Genomic DNA, 21,622 nt, shown 5'->3' on the forward strand with positions numbered 1-21,622 from the left:
TTTGTTTATTTTGGTTTTTATATTCCACATGTAAGTGAAATCATATGACTTTTTTTTTTTCTTTTTACTTATTTCACTCAGCACAATACCCTCTGGGTTCATCCATGTTGTTGGAGATGGCAAGATTTCATTTTTTAAAAATGTATATATGCACCACTTTTTTTTTTTTTAACATTTTATTAATATATCTTTATTGATTTCAGAGATAGCAAAGGAGAGGGAGAGAGAGATAGAAACATCAATGATGAGAGAGTCATTGATCAGCTGCAGCCTGCAATCCGGGCATGTGCCCTGACCGGGAATCAAACCCCGATCGCCTGGATCCTAGGTCGATGCTTAACCGCTGAGCCACGCCTGGCGGGGCTGCACCACTTCTTTATCCATCTTTTGATAGATCCTTAGGTTGCTTCCATATCTTGGCTATTGTAAATAATGCTGCAATGAACATATGGATGTATATGTCTTTTCAAATTATTGTTTTGGGTTTCTTTGGATAAATACCCAGAAGTAAAATTGCTGGGTCCTTCTTTGTTTATTGCTATAGGCTTTGGGTTAAAGTCTGTTTTGTCTGGTATAAGTATTGCTTCACCAGTTTTTGCTTTTTGTTATGATTTTCATGAAATATCCTTTTACATCCCTTTACTTTCAGTCTGCGTGTATTTTTTGAGCTGAAGTGAGTCTCTTATAGACAGCATATGTAAGGGTCTTGTTTTCTTTTTCTTTTCTTTTTTTTTAATATATCTATTGATTTCAGAGAGAGGAAAGGAGAGGGAGAGAAAGAAACATCAGTGCATCAATGATGAGAGTCGTCATTGATTGGCTACCTCTTGCACGCCCCCAACTGGAGATTGAACCCGCAACCTAGGCATGTGCCCTGACCAGGAATCGAACTGCAATCTCCTAGATCCTAGGTCGACACTCAACTGCTGAGCCATGCCCGGCCGGGCAGGGTCTTGTTTTCTTATCCACTTAGCTACCCTACTTTTTATTGGAGCATTTAGTCCATTTACATTTAAAGTAATTATTGATAGAAATGTAGTTATTGCCATTTATTATTCATATTTTTATCTTCTCCCCTTTTTCTTCTTAAAGAAGTCCCTTTTTATATATTTTTTTCCTGTAGAAAAGAAGTCCCCTTTTTAAAATTTTATTTTTCAATTACAGTTTATATTCAGTATTTTTTTTGTGTTAGTTTCAGGTGTATAGCAGAGTGGTTAGGCAATCACATATTTACAAAGTGTTCCCCCAATATTTCCAGTACCCACCTGGCACCATACATAATTATAACATTATTGACTGTATTCCTTATGCTGTATGTTACAACTTGTGACTATTTTACAACTACCAATTTGTACTTCTTAATCCCTTCACCTTTTTCAATCAGCCCCCAGCCTCCCTCCCCTCTTTCAACCCTCAGTCTGTTCTCTGTATCTATGAGTCTCTTTCTGTGTTGTTTGTTCATTTATATAGTTCTTTTAGATTCCACATATAAGTGAAATTATATGCTATTTGTCTTTCTCTGTCTGATTTAGTTCACTTACTATAATATCCTTTAGATTCTTTTATGCTGTCCTCTTTTAGTCATTTAAAGTAATTGTTGAATGATATGTACTCATTGCTGTTTTATTCATATTTTTAATCTTTTTTTCTTCTTCTTAAAGAATACCCTTTAACATTTCTGTTATACTGGTTTGATATTGATGTACTCTTTTAGCCGTTTCTTGTCTGGGAAGCTCTTTATTTATTCTTTGATTCTAATTGATAGCTTTGCTGAGTAGAGTAATCTTGGTTGTAGGTCCTTGCTTTTCATTGCTTTGAAAATTTCGTGCTAATCCCTTCTGGCCTGCAAAGTTTCTGTTGAGAAATCAGCTGATAGTCTTATGGGAGCGCCCTTTTAGGTAACTGTCTTTCTCTTGCTGCTTTTAAGATTCTCTCTTTGTCTTTAACCATGGGCATTTTAATTATGATATGTCTTGGTATAGGCCTTTATGGGTTCATCTTGTTTGGGTCTCTGTGCTTTCTGGACACATTCCAGGGCTCCCTGCCCTTCCCAAAGAAAAGAGAACTCTCCCTGGCGTTTTCTCTGGAATCAGTTGCATTACTACACTGGAGAAAGGCACATTCTTAAGCGTTAAGGTGTTTCTTGGCTTTCCTATAGGCTAAGTATAATTCTAGGGGATCAAAGCAAAGTCTAGTTTTTGCCAGCAAAAGTCATTGTTTCAGTAGAGAGTTCATCAGTATTGTGTATATGCCAAGTCTTGAGTTTCTGTTCAAATTTAGGAGCTAGCTTATGATAGTAGAAAGAATTTTATTTCATTTTCTTCATCTGCAAAATAAGGAGTAATTGATTAAAGAAAGTTCTTTTAAAGTCTGAAATTATAGCCAGGGTAATAATAGTTTTATTGAGATATAATTCACATCCCACACAACACATTCATTTAAAATGTACAATTCAGTGGTTTTTAGTATAGTCACAGAGTTGTGCAGCTATCACCAGAATCAATTTTAGAGCATTTCATCATCCCTAAAGGAAAGTACCCATGAGCAGTCATTTCCCATTTCCCCTCAACCACTAATCTACCAGCCCTAGGTAACCACTAATCTACTTTTTGTCTCCATAGATTTGCCTAGTCTGGACATTTTTAATAAATATGAGGTGTTTTGTTTCTATTTTTTTCCACTTAGCATGATGTTTTCAAGGGGAATTCGTATTATAGCATATATTAGCACTTCATTTCTTTTGTTGTCAAATAATATTTTGCCGTGTACCATATTTGATCTTTTCATTAATTGTTGGACATATGGGTTGTTTCCACTTTAGCTATTATGACTAATGCTACTATGAACATTCGTGTATAAGTTTTTGTGTGAACATAAGTATACCTAGGAGTAGAATTGCTGGGTCAGATTGGTAACTATGTTTAATCTTCTGAGGAACTGCCAAACTCTTTTCCAAAGCAGCTGCATCATTTTACATTCCTATCATCAAGCAATGTATGAGGGTTCCAATTTCTCTATATCTTCTCTTACACTTATTATCTTATTCTTATTATTATGACAATAATAATAGTGGTTGTGAAGTGGTATCTCACTGTGGTTTTGACTTGCATTACCCTGATGGTTAATGATCTTGAGTATCTTTTCATGTGCTTACTAAGGCTACCTCTTTGACTGGCTGACTTTTCTTGTCTTTTTTTTTTTTTTAAATACATCTTTATTGATTTCAGAGAGAGGAAGGGAGAGAGATAGAAACATCAGTGGTGAGAGTGTCATTGATTGGCTTCCTCCTGCACACCCCCTCCTGGGGACCACATGTGCCCTGACCGGGAATGGAACCACAATCTCCTGGATCCTAGGTCAATGCTCAACCGCTGAGCCACGCCAGCCGGGCTGACTTTTCATTTGGATGGGGATGTAATATGATAGGAAGTTGATCTACTTAGCTCTTTCCCTAAAGTGTCAATTAAGTTTTCTGAAGTCTCAGTCAAATAAGCAGTCTCTTCTCACTCCTGGTAGAGAGTAAACCAAAGCCTTAATTTAACCCACACACCTGTTTTCACCTTCTTTATTTCTGTAAAATGTAACAACAAAGAATTTTACTGGAAGTTAGTACGATTTATGTCTTAATTAGAATTGTTACCTGTTTTGGGATGGGGGGATGGGAAACAGCTTTCGTTGATAGATCTCTAACACTGAAGGCTCAGCGATTGTTTCAGTCTTCAAATGATCATGAATAAGACTAAAACATAGAAAATAATATTGCTACACAAAGGCAAGAATGAAGCAGAGCTGAGAATCTAGTAGAAAACCTTTTCACATTTATAGTAACCCCATTTCCCTTATATCATAAAGTTAATGTAGATGTGTAAGGATTGTTTTTTAAAGGAGTATATTGAACATAGGTCATGTATCCTTAAAGTGGTTAGTTTGAAATGACACTCTTGTTAGTAGGAACTTAATTTATTAAGTTAAGAATATTTAGTTTCAGTAGAGCTTTTGCTCTTAAAAATGTTAATTGTTGCAGTCTACATTTGACCTTATTATATTATATTAGTTTAGTCAGATTTACTGTAATGTTGTTGTTTTCTCCATTCTAGAAATACATGCTACAGGATTTAACTATCAGAATGAAGATGAAAAAGTCACCTTGTCTTTTCCTAGTACTCTCCAACCAGGTAAGAGATGTGGCTTTTGTAAAGACCCGTGATGAATAGTGTCATCGTAAACTTCTTCCAAAGAAATTTATTGTATGCCATTTTCCCCCTCATGTTTTAAGCAGATTAAAGTCAGGTTCATTGGAACTTTTGGACCACCGGGGGGAAAAAAAGAGAGAGAGAAAAAAAGACCCAAAACTAATGCTCCTTCTACCCTAGAGCATAATGCATTGTTTTTCACCTTTTCAGTTTCAGCTTTTTTTATTAATCTTTATTATTGAAATTATTACAGATGTCCCCTATTTTTTCCCATACATCCCCCTTCTCCCCACTCCCGCCCCCTCCCTAGGCCTTCACTTACTGACTTCCATTTTACTAATTGAATCCAAATCTCTGAGATGAATATCCCACAGATGATTTTGATGTGCAACTGGAAACTAGATAGATATTATGTTAGTTAGGGCATGGAAGGAAAGATTTGTTGATATGTTACTATTATTAGGTATAAAACCACAAAGAAAATAGATGACTTTCTAAGCTTAAAATAGTGGAAAAAATTATATACAGATCTGTTGGTAAAGCACTAGACTTTGATTAATAATCAAATGAAAAGCAACAGATAATTCATATGAAAGAAAATGCAAATGACCAATAAACATGTGAAAAGATATTTAGCTTCCTAATAATGAGAAATAGCAAAACAACAGCTACTGATATATCAGTTTTTGCCTGTCCTATAAGCTGAATTTTAAAAAAAGATTCTTGATGATGTGATGGCTTTGATATTAGTGGTTGGAGTGTAAATCCATGTAATTTGGAAGTAGTCTGGTAGTATGTATTAAGAGACTAAACATGTTCATGCCTTTTGACTCAGCAATTCTGATAATAGGATTATCCTAAAGAAAAATCATAAATATGGGAAAGTCTTTATGCCTAGAAATGTCTACTGAGACATTACTTAAGGTAGTAAACAATTGGAATTAATGTGTTTGTCCAATACTAAGGAAATAATAAGCTATGACATCTTATGACATATCTGTATGGTAGAATATATATAGCAATTAAAAGTGAGGTTTGTGAATTCTTAACACTGTAAAGTGCTTATTACAATGTAAAATTAAAAAGCAGAATACAAAATTACATATACAGGGTGATGAATCATATCTCTGAAATGGTACAAAATTATATGTCTGGTTGTTGACATAATTGATGATTTTTATTCTAGTTTATACCTTTCTCTGGTTCCCGTATTTTAAAACAGAATATATTGCCTTAATATAAAAGTATTTTTAGAAAAAATTTTAATTGGACAAGTTGTCTTTTATTCAGGGCTCTTCATGACCTTTCATTTTGCCTTTATCTAACTAGGATTATTTGTATGAAATTATTATAAAAATAAATAAAATAATGAAGCCATTCCTTCAGAGTTATGAAAATCTAATTTTCAACCTAGAATTCCTTGCTTAGCCAAACTGAATTTAAAGAGGGTAAAATAGCCCTGGCCAGTGGGACTCAGTTGGTTGAGCATCATCAGTTGGTTGAGAGGTTGTCGGTTCGATTTCCAGTCAGGGCACAAGACTGGGTTGTGGACTTGATCCTTGGTAGGGGGTGTGCAGGAGGCAGCCCATCAGTGTTCTGCTTTCACATCGATGTTTCTCTCTCCCTCTCCTTTCCTCTCTCTCTAAAAGTCAATTTAAAAAAAATATTTAAAAAGAAGGCTCTAATAAAAAAGGAGAGGAAGGGTAAAATAAAGATATTTTCAGATTTGTAAGGGGAGAGAAAATCTAATTCTTTGAAAAGATATAGGAGTGGGAGATGTAGTTTAGCCAAAACTTCACTTTCAGTAGTTAGAAGAAAATAATGTGTAAAATTGAACAATGATGAGATAGCTATATAAGCAAGGTACTTAGAAATCAGAGTTGCTGCTGGGGGCAGTGTGAGGAGTAGGGTACCACTGGGCAGGAGTCTGCACGTTATATATGTAAGCCTATAGTACTATATGAGTTTTAAGCTATGAACTATTACTTTGATAGAAATAAAATAAAATCTTTTAAAAATTTAAAATCTTTATCATTATGGGCTACATTCTATGTTCAGATTGTGAAAAGATTAAAGTCAGTCGCAAAAGAGAAAATTGCTTCTCATATATTTGGGAAAAATTAAATCTCTGAAAATTAATGAATCAAAGAATTGTTATGGAAATTAGAAAATTTTTAGAACTGAATAATGAAATTACTACGTATCAAAACATATGGGGTGGAGGTAAAACATTACTCAGAGAAGATATTTAGCTAAGAAGAAAGACTAAAAATTAATTTACTAAGCATCAAGATAAAAGTTAGACAAAAAGGCTCTGCTAAGCATGGCTCAGCGGTTGAGCATCGACCTAGGATCCAGGAGATCAAGGTTCAATTCTAGGCCAGGGCACATGCCCGGGTTGCGGGCCCAATCCCCAGTCGGGGGCCTGCAGGAGGCAGCTGATCAATGACTCTCTCATCATTGATGTTTCTCTCTCTCTCTCCCCCTCTTCCTTCCTTTCTCTGAAATCAATAAAGATATATTTTTTAAAAAGACAAAAAGAACAGGTAACTTCAAAAAAGTAGAATAGTAAAATAAAGATTTAAGAGCAGAAATTAAATAAAAAATGAGAGAAGCAAAAATATTTAAAAACTGGTTTTTAAAATAGTCCAAGAAGACAGCAAAACCTAAGATGTATAGAAAAAAGATACCATAGATTCAGTTGTTGTTTAGCATTGGGAAATATGACACCACCATTTATTAAATTGAAAAAGTTAAATATACTGTATTTATCAAAAGAAGCCAGATGTATGTGTTAGAGTTTACCAGGTAAGAATAGACAGAAACTCCTAGATAATGTGTGTGTGTATGTGTGTGTGTACGTGCATATGTATATATACATACAATATATGCAAGTATCTGTTGCATGCTTAATCTTTGCCAGATACTGTCATATGTGCCTCACAAATACTAATTTATTTAAATCCTTTTTTGAGATGTATTCTGTTACCTCCACTTTACAGATAAAGATACTAAGGCACAAAGATGGTTTAAATAACTTAAAACTTGCTCAAGGTCAGCAGCTAGTAAGTGGCAGAGCCTGAATTTGAACTCAAGCAGTATATAATATATGGATGTGGTTTGAAATTCAAATGATATATAGTGAAAATTTGTTTGCCATTATATCCCTGTCGTCATCTCTCAGCTCCACTCCTCAGAAGCAACCAGTTTCCTATATATTCTTTCAAAACTATACCATGCTTTTACAAACATTTGTGTAAATACTATTTAAAAAACGTAGAAGTTAGCATGTCACACATAATATTCTGCATCCTAGGTAAGGACTATTAACAGACATGGTAAATTATGAAGTCATTTCTAATAAGAGAAGGAACAAGCCAGGAAAGGTTATGACCTTTTACATACTATAATTTGACAGAGTTTTGGAGATTTTAAGCTAATATAAATAGGTAACCTATACAAATTAAAATTTTAAAAGTATCTTATTCATAGATGTGACTATATTGAAATACTATCTATAAATATTTGTTTGAAAATCATTGGCCTTCACATTTTCCCAAGATTCTCTCAAAGTTACCCATCTGATTCTTTGCTTTAAGAATGAAGTCCTTATTTTTTCCAAAAAAAAATTTTTTTTAATCCTCACCAGTGGATATTTTTTCCGTTGCTTTTCAGAGAGAGTAGGGGGGAGAGATTGATGTGAGAGAGACATCAATTGGTTACCCCCCACACATGCCCAGATCGGGGCCAGGGATCGAGCCTGCAACCGAGGTATGCACCGCCCTTGGCCAGAATTGAACCCAGGACTCTTCAGTCCGAGGGCCAGTGCTCTAACCACTGAGCCAAACCAGCTAGGGCTCAAAATTTTATAGGTTGTACAAGAAGTCTATATTCTGGTAATGGAGTAAATATTGAACATATATTAAAAGGAAATTTTAACCTTTGTGTTTAGCCTCATCCAGCTTAATAGTTATATTCTTAATAGCTGAGTAAAATATCTTTTCTGAAATTGGCACCATTCTAGAATAGTGGTTAAGTTGCTGTAATCTTTGTAAGACCTAACAACCTCAGAATCAGCGGTTAAGGATACTGTAGAGTGGCATTTATTTGGAGAACCACTAGAAGATATTAACATTTTGAAGGATCATAAGAAATGATGACACAAAGGCAAAGACCTTTACTCCCTTTTTCTATAATCTGTCTTTGATTTTATGGCATTTAGTAGGCTCATTAAATTTGTATTAAAGTACTTTAAGATCTACTTCAGTTTTTACAGTTATATTCTCCTAAATGTTAAACAATTAAATTTTTTTGGTGGAAGTCCCCATTTTTCAGTTGTTTAATTTATAAATGAGCTCATTGTATATTTTAAAAGGGTTATCACCCCAAGCAGATAAATATTGGATATAAAAATATTGTATATAATTTGAGGAAGCATTGTAAATTATATGTGCAAATAGGTATAAAAATTAGACAACCTGGCAATCAGTTCTTCAATATGGTGTAAATTTGATAAGTGAAATTAATCAAAAAGTTCTCTTTTCTCCTGTTCTTGGCCTAAAATTCTACTACATTAATAGTAAATACTTTGTAATTAATATTGTACAGTGTGACACTAATTAAATTTATTAATGACTTTTTTTTTAATTTTTAACTTGTGTTTTGTTTGAATTTCAGGTAATAACCCTTCCTAATACTTTGTATTTTGTTTAGTATGCCACTTTTGGAAGTGGTCACTGTCAATATCTTGTTATGGTTTGATGACCTTGGAGATTTAAAACCGAGTAAAAGTGTAAGCAGCCTTTCTTATTTAGTTATGAGTTTTATTCCAAATAGGAAGAGTTGAAAGTAGATTTACCATGGAATATGAGTTATATAAAAGACACCTTAACAGTTAACTTAGTGAAAACAAACTTAGCAATTCTACTTGTGGAGTTGTAACATAAAAGGGAGTGGGTTTTAATAATCTATTAGATATTCCTTGTAAACTTTATTAATGTCCATATATCTGCTTTAAAAAAAAAAAAAATCAGTGAATTCCTAGAGAAAAAAGAAATTTTATAGTTTATAGTTAAATTCTTTAACAGTCATTTAAAACTCTTTCAGATTCTTTTACTAACTTCACATTTACTGTCCCAATAATCTGTCATTCTCTTTAAAAGAAAAAAGTATTCATTGTCCCCTTCAGACATAATGTCTGATTTTTAAAAAATAATCACAAATGTCTATTCAATTGAGCTTCAATTGAGTTGTTTTGTTTTCCCAGCATGATAACTTTAAGAATGTGGCACTCGCTTTAGTGATGACTTTGATGTAAAGGTCTGAAATTTTCACTTGAAATTACTTTCAGAACCAGTCTGTGGTACATAAGAAAATCAGCAGTTTAAGTACTTCATAAATGCACTTAGTGTTTTGTCTGTTCATCATTCACTTATTCCGTAGACTTGGGACTCTATGACTTTTGGATCTTTATAAAAGCAAATTCAATTTTGGAAGATGAAGATTTGACTTTGTGAACATCCAAGAGGATATGTTTGAAAGGGAGAGAGAGACAAGAGCATTTTGAACATTGTCAGTGTTGTTCCAAAATGACAATTTAAAACTTTAGGATATAAAAGTTTGGGTATGGTTGACTAATTACTTTATAGTTCTACTATACCTTTGATTCGTTACACTTCCATACTCTTGATCCTGTTGTATATACGTACTTTAAAAGGATCATTTACAAAGTCAACATTTTTCTGGGTTTTTGTGTGACTTGATTTGTAAAATGTAGGATGGGATTATTGTTTTCTCATACATCTGAGTTTAGTAGATGGCTACTAGATAATAGTTTCTTTTATGAAAAAAAGTATATATACTCACAAAAAATCCCACTTTGTCTAAATTAGTTTTGCTCGTGTACAACAATAGAATATATTCAGGTTGAATAAATACTCATTTTTATTCATATTTAATAATTATTGAGTATCAGATTTTTAAATGATTGAGGCAGCTGTAAGATTTTTTTATGCCCTTTTGATGATTAAATCATTGGTATTTCCTGTAGTTCCTTACAAAAGTATGGAATCAGTGTTCCATTTAGAGTGAGCAGATAGTGTCTTGTCTTAATGATAGAGGTAGTGACATGAATTCGTCTAAAATTTACATGGTAAAATTGGCAGAGAGCATGAATTTTGGATTAGGCAGGTCTAAGTTTTTATCTCATTTTTGCTACTTAACTAATTGTGTGACCTTGGACAAGTTATTTAACTTTTCAGCCTCAGTTTCCTCATCTGAAAAAGGGAGACAATACCTACTTCAAAGTTTATAAATACTTTTAAAACAGAATAGCGTGTTGTACATTTAATAATAAATGTTCCTTTCCTGTTTTTATCTTCATGTATTGGTAATTGAGACTAAGTTTATAAAGTTGAAGAACTTTCTAAGCAGTTACCCACCCTAAACGTGACTTTAAGGTTTACTTTAGAATTAGTCTACCTTGTACTTTAGTAAATACTGTATTCTCTCCATTTCTAGGAGGAGTACTTGAGAAAGGAAGGATTGATTTAAACATTGTAAATAGCCAGCCAAATTAGTGCCTTAAGGATATATTTTTGATAACTTGTACTTAACACTTCCCTAAAAGTGGTTTTCATTTATCTTCAACCAGGTACAGGAACCTTAAAGATAGATTTTGTTGGAGAGCTGAATGACAAAATGAAAGGTTTCTATAGAAGTAAATATACTACCCCTTCTGGAGAGGTACGCTATGCTGCTGTTACACAGTTCGAGGTACGGTATTCTTTTCTGAACTATTATGATCTTAAATTAGATAGTTCGACAAAGGTCCATTCTATTATTTGTGTGATTATTTGATACTCGGTGCCTTTGGCCATAATTATATTTATGATTTTAGATTTTTATTTTATATTCAGCCAATTCTTTTCTTTATGAGAGGGAGGGAAACAGCATTATTATTCATTTAGTAGGAAAAGCCACAGGTCAAATACTAAGAGGATAATTTTAATTCAGAAAGGTATAAAAGCAATTCAGGTATTGAAAATGTATTATCTGCATGTATTTGTGTACGTGTGTACACATTCTGAGCTCTTTAGGAACATAGTTAACAATGGGTGTAGCTCTAGTGTCTATCACTCAAATGTGCCTTTGATTGCTTTCATCACTTAGTCCTTTGCATATTTTAGAAACCTTTAAATTTTGTTACACATATCATTCATTTAATTTCCTCTACTATAAATTTATTTCTGTACTGCTTCTACTTCTAATTTAAGTTTTCCTGTACTACTATTTCTTTTCTTACACTCTACTTACTTTTCAAATGTCTTATTTATTCTTCGATAGAATTTATAATTTAACTTTTTGAGAGTGCAATCAGCCATCTAACATTTTTCCTCTGAGAAACCCTTTTTCAGAAGTATGTGCTTCCTCTACCTCTGTATATTTTGTTACTTCTTTTCATGACAGAATATTGTCATTAGTTCTGTTTTTTCTATTTTGTTTTGTTTTATTTAATTCCTTTCTTTTGTAACTACTATACTACTGAACCACTAAATTTTATTTTGGTTTAACAAGTGTGCTCTGTTTTTACTTTTAAAGAAAGAATCAGGTCTCTCTAAGTAGGTCAAGTGGTGACAGTTTTATGTGTAGTATATGGAAATACTGTTAAACAAATTACCTGCTTAGAATTGATGGAGCATCTTGTCTTATTCCCATTGCTACCACTCCAGATAAAGAACAAAGTACATCAAAGATTCTGAAAATATTTTTATTTTTGAAATAAAAGCCAGAGAGGCAACCTATCATATTTTCCCAGTTCTGAATCCTTACAGTGTACTGTTGACTTCTCTATGCTCTGTGTTGCGTTAACATTATTGATGAATCCATTTGCTTTTAATTTTTGAAATATTTTTATTAAAAAATATAATTATAGCCCTGGCTGTGGCTCAGTTGGTTGGAGCGTTGTCCCATACACCAAAAGGTTTTGGGTTTGATTCCTGGTCAGGGCACATACCCAGGTTATAGATTCAGTCCCTGATCAGAATGCAAACAGGAGGCAACCAATCAATGTTTCTCTCTTCCTCCCTCTCTCTCTAAAAATCAATAAAAATATATATAATTATAAATTATTCTAATACTATAAACCAGTGATTTTCAACCTTTTTCATCTCATGGCACACATAAACTACTAAAATTCTGTGTCAACACCAAAAAATACATTTTTGCCAATCTGACAAAATAGGTATAATTTTTATTCATTCACACAGGACAGCTATTGTGTTGGCTGTTAACATTTCTTTATTTGACAATCTGAGGAAAAAGAAGTCAGTGCCCTTGACTGAATAGTCAGGTATTGCATGTTTTAAAAATTCTTGTGGCACACTGGTTGAAAACCAATGCTATAAATTGTTTCGATCTGTAGCAGATCTAGTTTCTTACTATGTGGCAATGATAGCCTTGTGTTTATTTGTAGTCAGTTCCTAGCTTGTTGCCTGGCACTGAGTAGAAAGTAAACATTTGAACAAGTGAATGAATGATAGAAAGAGAGAGAGAGAGATGGCGGTTACTTCATAAAATAGACTATTAGGTTAATTCAGTGATATTTACATTTCATATATTCTTTTTTTGAGGCTACTGATGCTCGGAGGGCATTTCCTTGCTGGGATGAACCTGCCATCAAAGCCACTTTTGATATCTCGTTGGTTGTTCCTAAAGACAGAGTAGCTTTATCAAACATGGTATGTATGTATTAGTAAGTATATTTAAATTTTGAATTTTAGCATATTTTAGTTTACTAATTAGATGGGGTAGCATGAAACCACCTAACACAGTTCTTGATACATAATAGGAACACAGATGTTTTTCTTTCCAGTAAGCCCTCTTTTTCCTAATTGCCTTATTTGGAAAGTTTTCCACCTCATGGGAGAAATTCCTTGTAAACTATGTTAACAAGATTATCTGCTCCTTTGAATTTAGAAACCTAAATAAGTGATGAATTTATAAATATGACCTGAAAGAAAAAAAATCTGACTTTTTAAAAATTGAATTTATTGGGGTGACATTAGTTAATTAAATTATATAGGTTTCAGGTGTACAACTCTATAATACATCATCTGTATATTGTATTGTGTGTTCACTACAGTAAAAAATCTGACTTTCTTATTAAATATCAAAAGATATAACCACATAATAAATTGTATTCAGGTTTTTGGCTGATTGTATTTTTGGAATATGCATTGATCTCATTTATAAATAAAGTAAGCACTCACCACTTGAAATGTATTGTCTAGGGCTGCCTTAAGACATAGAGTAGCCTATAGCTTATAATATGAATCTGGGGAACTTGGAAAAGACTACTGCGCCTGAAAATAACTGGATTTTTCCTCCTTTATTGGGGGAAAGGTTTCCACAGATAAAGTGCTATTCTCCTCAAATATTCTTAGAGAGGAGACTAATATATTAAACTAAAATATTCATTTACAATTTAGTATGAATTTATCAAGTCTATTCTTGAATAAGTCTTCCTTGGAAGAAAGAATAGAGAGACCTTGAGGACACTGAGAGCCTGAATAGGAAAAAGAGGGAGAACAGCAAAGGGAAATTAGGGACTCCAAAGGTAAAGCGGAGATTTTTCACAAATTTGCTTAGAGGTAGTCTTGGTACAGAGAATGCTCTAAATCTAGAAATCTGTACCCTTTGAAATGTAAATTTCACAATTACATTTTCTTTTTATTAATAATTATTGTCTCCTGTCCTTATTTCACTTAAAAAATATTGAGGTTTGTCTTAAAACATCCAAGTGCCTGGTATATAATAGCTATTCAAAAAAAGTTGTTTCTTTTTACTCACAAATCCTTGGTAGTTTTAACACTTTAGCCTCGAACTTCATAGTGTGAGTACATGATCAAATCATGCATTCCTTCTTAATAGGAAAGATTTTGACAGCATAAAAACTCTGGATGAATTGGCATAGATGAGCTCTGGAAAGGGGGAAGGAGAGGCAACAAAGCCTACAGTTTTGGGCTAGTGTTTGCTCTATATTTAATGTAAATCTGTTTAAAGTTTTTCTTTTTTTTTTTTTTTAAAGAATGTAATTGATCGGAAACCATATCCTGATGATGAAAATGTAGTGGAAGTGAAGTTTGCCCGCACACCTGTCATGTCAACGTATCTGGTGGCATTTGTAGTGGGTGAATATGACTTTGTAGAAACAAGGTCAAAAGATGGTGTGTGTGTCCGTGTTTACACCCCTGTTGGCAAAGCAGAGCAAGGAAAATTTGCGTTAGAGGTAAATGTACTTGAAGAGGATTGTTCCAACAGTCCATAACTCCAGGTTGGGGAATTTACATTTCTGATCAATTATTAGTACATTTATTTATAATTTAATCTGAAATTTGTTGTGCTACTTTGGTTTTATTTGTAATAGAATTTTTGGACTACCAACCTTGCTGTCGCACTAACATTTTACGAGATAATGATTAAGAGAATATTGGAGTAGAATTTATTTATCCAGAGAATGAGTGGGAAAATATGTAATTACATTTTTCGTGCCGAGTTATAACTAAAGTTTAGCCAACATATACAAAGCTTGGGGCTAACACAGTCTTTGAATGTAGGGCCCCTGGGATTGAGTCCTAGTATAACTTGAGATAATTTGGCTTGCAACAGGATTCCTTTGTGGATTTCTATATGAATTACAATAAAATATTTATCAGATGGTTTTTTTGTTTATACTTTTATAGGTTGCTGCTAAAACCCTGCCTTTTTATAAGGACTACTTCAATGTTCCTTATCCTCTACCTAAAATCGATCTCATTGCTATTGCAGACTTTGCAGCTGGTAAAGTAAATTTCATTTTATTGCTGAATTGTAATAACTTTTTTGAATTTTGTGATTTTTGAGGAAGAAGTATGTATATATATCAATAAATGTTTATATTTATTTTATGAAGGTGCCATGGAGAACTGGGGCCTTGTTACTTATAGGTATGTTAATGATGCATTACCCTGCCTTATCTTTTCAATCACTGATTTCGTAAGAGCTTCACTCCTGATCACAGTTGAGTATCTTGTACTTTATGATCTACCATAAATTTTCCTACATCCCCTCACTTCCAGGCACATTTCAGAAATGTGGATGAATACCCTCTGGTGCTACTGAGAGTATAAGATTGTAAAGTGAGCATCTGGCATTAGTAACATTTTTAGATATGTTTTTGACTCAGTTTCTCACTTCGGTGCCTTCTATTCCTCCTAGTAGTTTCATAGTTATTTATCCAGCTCAAAGAATCTTCCCTGATTTAATATTTTCTAGCCAGGTTTTTATGTGTCTGTCACCACAGTATAAACATGTGGGTTGTATAATTTTTGAAGCAGATTCTATAAACAGGTTTTTGCCCTCTACTTGCAATGCCTTCTTCAATGAGCTAAGTTTTAGACAACCTGCTTAGTGTTCTTTTTGGGACTGTGGAATGCATCTTCTCCCCACTTGACACTCCCATTCTTTTAATGGAAAAACTGTCTTTTATTTAGCACAAATAATCCCTAAATCCCTTAGACAAAGTTTTTCTAAAATTTCAGGCAGCTGTCCTGTCAATAAATTGATAATTAAACTTGTATCACAGCTTTATCTTCTGTTGTAGGAATTCTACTGATACAGTCTTTAATCTTTCTGGAACTTTTTTTATCCTGTATACTCTAAGGAAATGTTTTCTTGGCATCTCTTAAAGCCTAATTTGACCATCTTAATTACTATCTGAATCTCCCTCCCCTACTTGTGCGTGCTTTTATTGCAGTACTTTTATTGTTTAATTCTTTTTTTTTCTTTTCTTTTTTAACACAGGGAGACTGCATTGCTTATTGATTCAAAAAACTCCTGTTCTTCATCACGCCAGTGGGTTGCTCTGGTTGTGGGACATGAGCTCGCCCATCAATGGTTTGGAAATCTTGTTACTATGGTATTTAATATTTTTAAGTGCTCAAATATATTTATCTTCATCCTGCTGCACATTATTTTGGCTACATGGTATTTCAGAAATGCCTGGAACATTGTGCCAAAAAAAATTGAATGAAAAACTTTTATTTCAAAAGGTCCACATTGAAAAGTGTTTATCATAAGCTCTGTGTTGATCAAGAGCATGTAGATAATCTTTTTTCAACAGAAAATACTTCCTAATCTGTTCTAGAATTTGCCTGCTAATGGGGGAAGTCATGATACTAATTTAGGCAAGAGAATGAGATTCCTCTTAGGTGGAAAGATTCCATGCAATGAGATTCTAGGTTAACTGTAGTTTCCTTAGTCATATTTATTATATAGTTCACTAGCTGAAAAGAAACCTGATAATTGCACGGTAATATTCTGTTAGGCCCGGCCGGGCGTGGCTCAGCGGTTGAGCGTCGACCTAGGATCCAGGAGATCGGGGTTCGATTCCCGGTCAGGGCACATGCCCGGGTTGCGGGCTCGATCAATGACTCTCTTATCATTGATGTTTCTGTCTCTCTCTCTCCCTTTCCCTTCCTCTCTCTGAAATCAATAAAGATATATTTAAAATATATATATATATATATATACACACACACACACACACATATATATATATATATATATATATATATATGTATATATATATTCTATTAGGTTGAAATGTTTTTAGGGGTCAGTTTTTTTCATTGCCTAAAATGTTATGTTGAAATTTGATAGAAATTCAAGCAAAGAAACTTCAGAATTAGTGTAAAGTATATTTAAATCTCTACTGGCTCATTGAAATCCTTGTTTACTATAATGTTTGTAGCGAATGATCATTGTCCTTTAGTCTTTTTTTTTTTTTTTTTTTTAGTTTATCTTTATTGATTACACAGAGAGGAAGGGAGAGGGAGAGAGAGAGTTGAAACATCATTGATGAGAGAGTTGTCATTGATTGGCTGCCTCCTGCACCCCCCCCACTGGGGATCGAGTCCACAGCCTGGGCATGTGCCTTGACCAGGAATTGAACCGAGATCTGGATCTAGGCAGACGCTCAGCTACTGAGGCACGCCCAGCCAGGCTGTCCTTTAGTCTTGACTTTTCCCTCTTAATCTAAATAAATGCTGTCTGTGACAGCCAATTATATTAGAGCTTGGGAGCACAGGGTTTAATAAGTGAACTTGGTGTACCTCTGCAAAGAAAAAACTGGAGATTCTGGAGGCAGCCAGATCCCTGATGGCATTTTAGGCTGCCAGAGAGCAAAACCTCACTTGGATATATTTGAGACCATATGTCACAGAAATAAGCAAGAAAGTAAGACATGTAGCAACTATGACATGTCTGATAGAGTTTCTAAAGGAAGTCAGCTCTTTAGAATCTGTTCCCTTTTACTTTGGATGTTTAAAATTTTACTTGGGGGTATAAAACGTTTTTTTGAAATACAATTTTTTGTCAAATTAAGTATGCTAATACCTGTATTCAAATATGTACAGAAATGTTCTTTTCTACTTAATGCAGCAAGTTTGTTGCTACTAAACAATTTTTTTTGCTCGACTTTCAATGGACTGTATTTTTTATGATTTTGTTTTGAAACTACCAGTAATAATTTTTAGTAGGGGAAATGTGTGCATTATTATATTGTTTGTAATCAGCTTTTTACTGGATTTGAGTAACTATTCTGGTTATTAGATGCCAGTTGTTTCATTAACTGAAATTCAACATCCTGGAGATAGGTTGGAGAATAACTACCATTGTACCAGCTACCTTAATGGAGGCTGCTAGTTAAGTAAGTGCACAAAGCACTTAGACAAATAGCCAGTTATCACTTAATATTGGAAAGTTTTGGTCTTTTCAGAATTTTTAAATGCTTTTTTGTTTTTTACCATTGCATTAGTTCTTTAGCATTTATTGTGGATTCATATATTGCTTTCATTTCATAAGAGACTTAATCAACTTTAATGAAAATTAGATTGAAATCTCTTTCTAAAATGTTGTTTTTTTTAAAAGTTGGTTTTTTGTCCAACTTTGTCCATTCTCCTATTATTCTTTGTCCATTCTCCTATTAATTCTTAACAGGTGAGAATTTTTATATTCCATAAGTGCTTAAATACCATTCATTACTGAACTACTTAACTGCCATGACATTTCTGTTAATCTCACCTAATTCTTATATAAGCAGTATTGCTTTTCTATTTATCTAGAAAGTTTAACTTATCCATAAACAATGATTTTTCTCAGTCATTATGGAAATAGCTTCCAGTTTTTCTTCTTTGGTCCTGGTAGCTTTCTGGGGTTTTTTGCAGGTTTGTTGTTGTTCGTTAACACTCATCTTAGGGTATTTTTTCATTGATTTTTAGAAAGAGTGGAAGAGGAGGAGGGAAGGGAGAGGGAGAGAAGGAGAAACATCAGCGTGAGAGAAACACATCAATTGGCTGCCTCCTGCACATGCCCTGACCCAGGCCAGGGACCTAACCTGCAACCCAGATACATGCCCTTGACCTAGAATTGGACCGGCGACCCTTCAGGGCAGGCTGGTGCTCTAACCACTGCTCTAACACCAGCCAGGGCTTTTGTGTGTGGTGTTTTTTTTTTAAAAGAAATCTTTATTAAACTAAATTTTATATCACAATGTAGGAAATAATATAGGGGGAAAAGCCTACATTTATTCACTCTCTTCCCCTTTCCATGTAAGGGCTTCCCAACCATGCCCGCCTCCTTCCTCCGTTTCTACCTTTGGTAGTAAAGTGTTACTTATTAATGTTTTGAAATGTCTCTTAGGCATAATGCTAATATCATCAGTTGCCCTTTCTTGGAATCTCTTTTAAGCATCTCTTTAGTTCAGAGATATGAATTATCGTCCTGGCACGTGTGGCTCAGTGGGTTGGAGCTTCGTCCCATACACTGAAAGGTTGCAGGTTCAATTCCCGGTCAGGGCACATACCTAGGTTGTGGTTCAATCCCTGGTCAGAGTGAGTATAGGAAGCAACCAGTCGATGTTTTTTTTTTTCTCTCTCTCCCCCCCACACACATTTTCTCTCTCTCTCCCTCTCTCTAAAATCAGTGGAAACATATCTTCTGGTGGGGATTAAAAAATAAAAACCAACAAATATATGAGTTATTTACTATTTGTTTTAAATTTTAGTTAATTAGGTTGGTAAGTTTTAGATTATAATGGAAGGGACATGTGAGTTTTTCAAATTAGTGGACTGACAAGCATTTTGTTTTCTTTACCTGTTTCTCTCTTGTTTTTAGGAATGGTGGACACATCTTTGGTTAAATGAAGGCTTTGCATCCTGGATTGAATATCTGTGTGTAGACCACTGCTTCCCAGAGTATGATATCTGGACTCAGTTTGTTTCTGCTGATTATACCCGTGCCCAGGAGCTTGATGCCTTAGATAACAGCCATCCTATTGAAGTGAGCCATAATTTCAACCATTGTTCTCATTTTTAATGAAGTAATGTGTTATAAAGATACTTAGGACTCTGAAAATTGCATGGGTGATTTCACTTGTTTTTATAGTTTATATTTCAAGTTTTGAAAATCTAGCAAGACTGGTCTAATTATGTTTCTTCTTAAGATAGGCAGTATAAAAATCATTGTACAGTCAAGTACAATGTACCCTTAAACATTCACTAAATACATTTTTATTGAATAGTATGGGAGTACCATACCTGTGGGGTAATATGCATAGGGGAACATTATCATTCCATTGTTTCAAAGAAAATTCTGAACATATTCTTTTATTGTTGTCATTGTTTTATATATTTTTTTAATTCTCTTGACTTAGCATATTGTTATTTCAGCTAATTTATATGTATAAATTTTGCCTTCAAAGAACTAGACTTACAGTCTACTTTGACATATTTAACCAAGGTCCTAATAATTATAAGTCAATACAACTCCTTCCCCACCCCCACTCACCACCACCACCAGTAAACAGATCCATAGTGACTTGCCAGCAAAGCAGAGCCAAGACTGGACCCTAAGAGATGATGGGGATCATGTTACATATTCTACTTTATTAGTGTTACTATACTCAAGAATCATCAGCTTGATTCCCAGCCCTGGTCAGGGTGCAGGTGGGAGGCAACAGATCAATGTGTCTCTGTCACATCGATCTTCCTCTCTCTCTCTCCTCCTTTCCATCTGCCCTCCCCTCCACTCTCTCTAAAAAATCAATGGAAAAGATATCCTCAAGTGAGGATAAAAAAAAAAAAAAGGATCATCATTATACATTCTGAGTGAGCTAAAGGCAGAAAAGTATCTTATTAGTTAAAAGAGTTTTCCTAGAAAGCTTTTTATTTAATTTATTGTTATAGGTTGTCTGCTTCCTGTCATAACCTTGAATTACATTGTCTGCCAGGTCAGTGTGGGCCATCCTTCTGAAGTTGATGAGATATTTGATGCTATATCATATAGCAAAGGTGCATCTGTCATCCGAATGCTACATGACTACATTGGGGATAAGGTAAAAAAGCAATTTTAAAAGTCTTCTATTTTTTTATGGTGAAAAAAATGTCAGATCATATTTAGATTTATAAGTTCCTGAGTAATTTGTTTTTGCATCTAGAAGGATATTACACTGCTGGCTTATCTTTATTTTTTTTTATATTAACTCTTGTGATCTCTTAGATAAATGATGTACAGAGATGTTTGGGAGTGGATAGAAGGCTGGTATAAAACCTAAAAGAAAAAGGAGAAGGCAGAGTGCTTTTTTTTTTATTTTTAAAGAGAGAGGGGAAGTAGAGAAACATCAATGTGAGAGTGGAAACACCAATCGGTTGCCTCCTGTATGTACCCTGACTGGGGATTGAACATACAACCTGGGTATGTGCCCTGACGGGGAATCAAACCCATGACCTTTTGGTATATGGGAAGATAAGTCAACCAACTGAGCCACACCGGCCAGGGTCAGAGTATGCATTCTTAAAGGGCAGTGGACATATATATATTGCAGTAAATCTGACACTCAAGAATTTGAGTAAAGTAGCTTTTGAGTATTAATATGTAAATATACTATAAATTCTGAGGTCTGACTTCTGGATTTTAAAAATTGTATTTTCTCAGGACTTTAAGAAAGGAATGAACATGTATTTGACCAAGTTCCAGCAAAAGAATGCTGCCACAGGTAATCTTGAATAGCTTGAGAGAGAAATGGAAGGTGCTGGTACTCCATCAAAAATGGAACATTTACTTTTTTCCTAACTGCTTAACTTTCCTTGTGATGGCTGGGATATAAAGGTCACTTATTTGATACCATTTAAGTCAGGGCCCATTATCCTTTTGGTCACCCTTCAATAGTCAGCTTTCCATAGCTCCATGTTTTGTCACTTAAAGGAGCCTGAAGAGTTCTGCTTACCTTACCAGAGTTTGTTCTTTTTGGTGATTTGTTGCTTTTATTGCCCTAAATTAATCATTGGCCATTAAAATAGCTACAGATTAACCATTTGTAGAAGTGAATTTAT

The 21,622-nt window shown here is 34.2% G+C and overlaps 1 protein-coding gene across 3 annotated transcripts in view; it reads left to right on the forward strand.

Annotated features, from left to right (window-relative positions):
- NPEPPS (aminopeptidase puromycin sensitive) overlaps positions 1 to 21,622 on the forward strand; it is a 65,306-nt gene that overhangs the window by 23,133 nt on the left and 20,551 nt on the right. For 2 of the 3 annotated variants that reach the window (XM_087826159.1, XM_087826158.1), the window contains exons 3-12: positions 4,098 to 4,175; positions 10,846 to 10,967; positions 12,824 to 12,931; positions 14,281 to 14,481; positions 14,936 to 15,032; positions 15,145 to 15,178; positions 16,035 to 16,149; positions 19,407 to 19,571; positions 20,521 to 20,625; positions 21,225 to 21,285. In XM_087826159.1, the coding sequence (XP_087682285.1) occupies positions 4,098 to 4,175; positions 10,846 to 10,967; positions 12,824 to 12,931; positions 14,281 to 14,481; positions 14,936 to 15,032; positions 15,145 to 15,178; positions 16,035 to 16,149; positions 19,407 to 19,571; positions 20,521 to 20,625; positions 21,225 to 21,285 (1,086 nt within the window). Of the gene's footprint in view, positions 1 to 4,097; positions 4,176 to 8,870; positions 8,986 to 10,845; positions 10,968 to 12,823; positions 12,932 to 14,280; positions 14,482 to 14,935; positions 15,033 to 15,144; positions 15,179 to 16,034; positions 16,150 to 19,406; positions 19,572 to 20,520; positions 20,626 to 21,224; positions 21,286 to 21,622 lie in introns of those variants that run through there. The other variant, XM_087826160.1, reaches the window with a different exon arrangement.

Source organism: Miniopterus natalensis, chromosome 17, assembly GCF_054644295.1.
Source record: "Miniopterus natalensis isolate mMinNat1 chromosome 17, mMinNat1.hap1, whole genome shotgun sequence".
NCBI classification, from domain to species: domain Eukaryota; kingdom Metazoa; phylum Chordata; class Mammalia; order Chiroptera; family Miniopteridae; genus Miniopterus; species Miniopterus natalensis.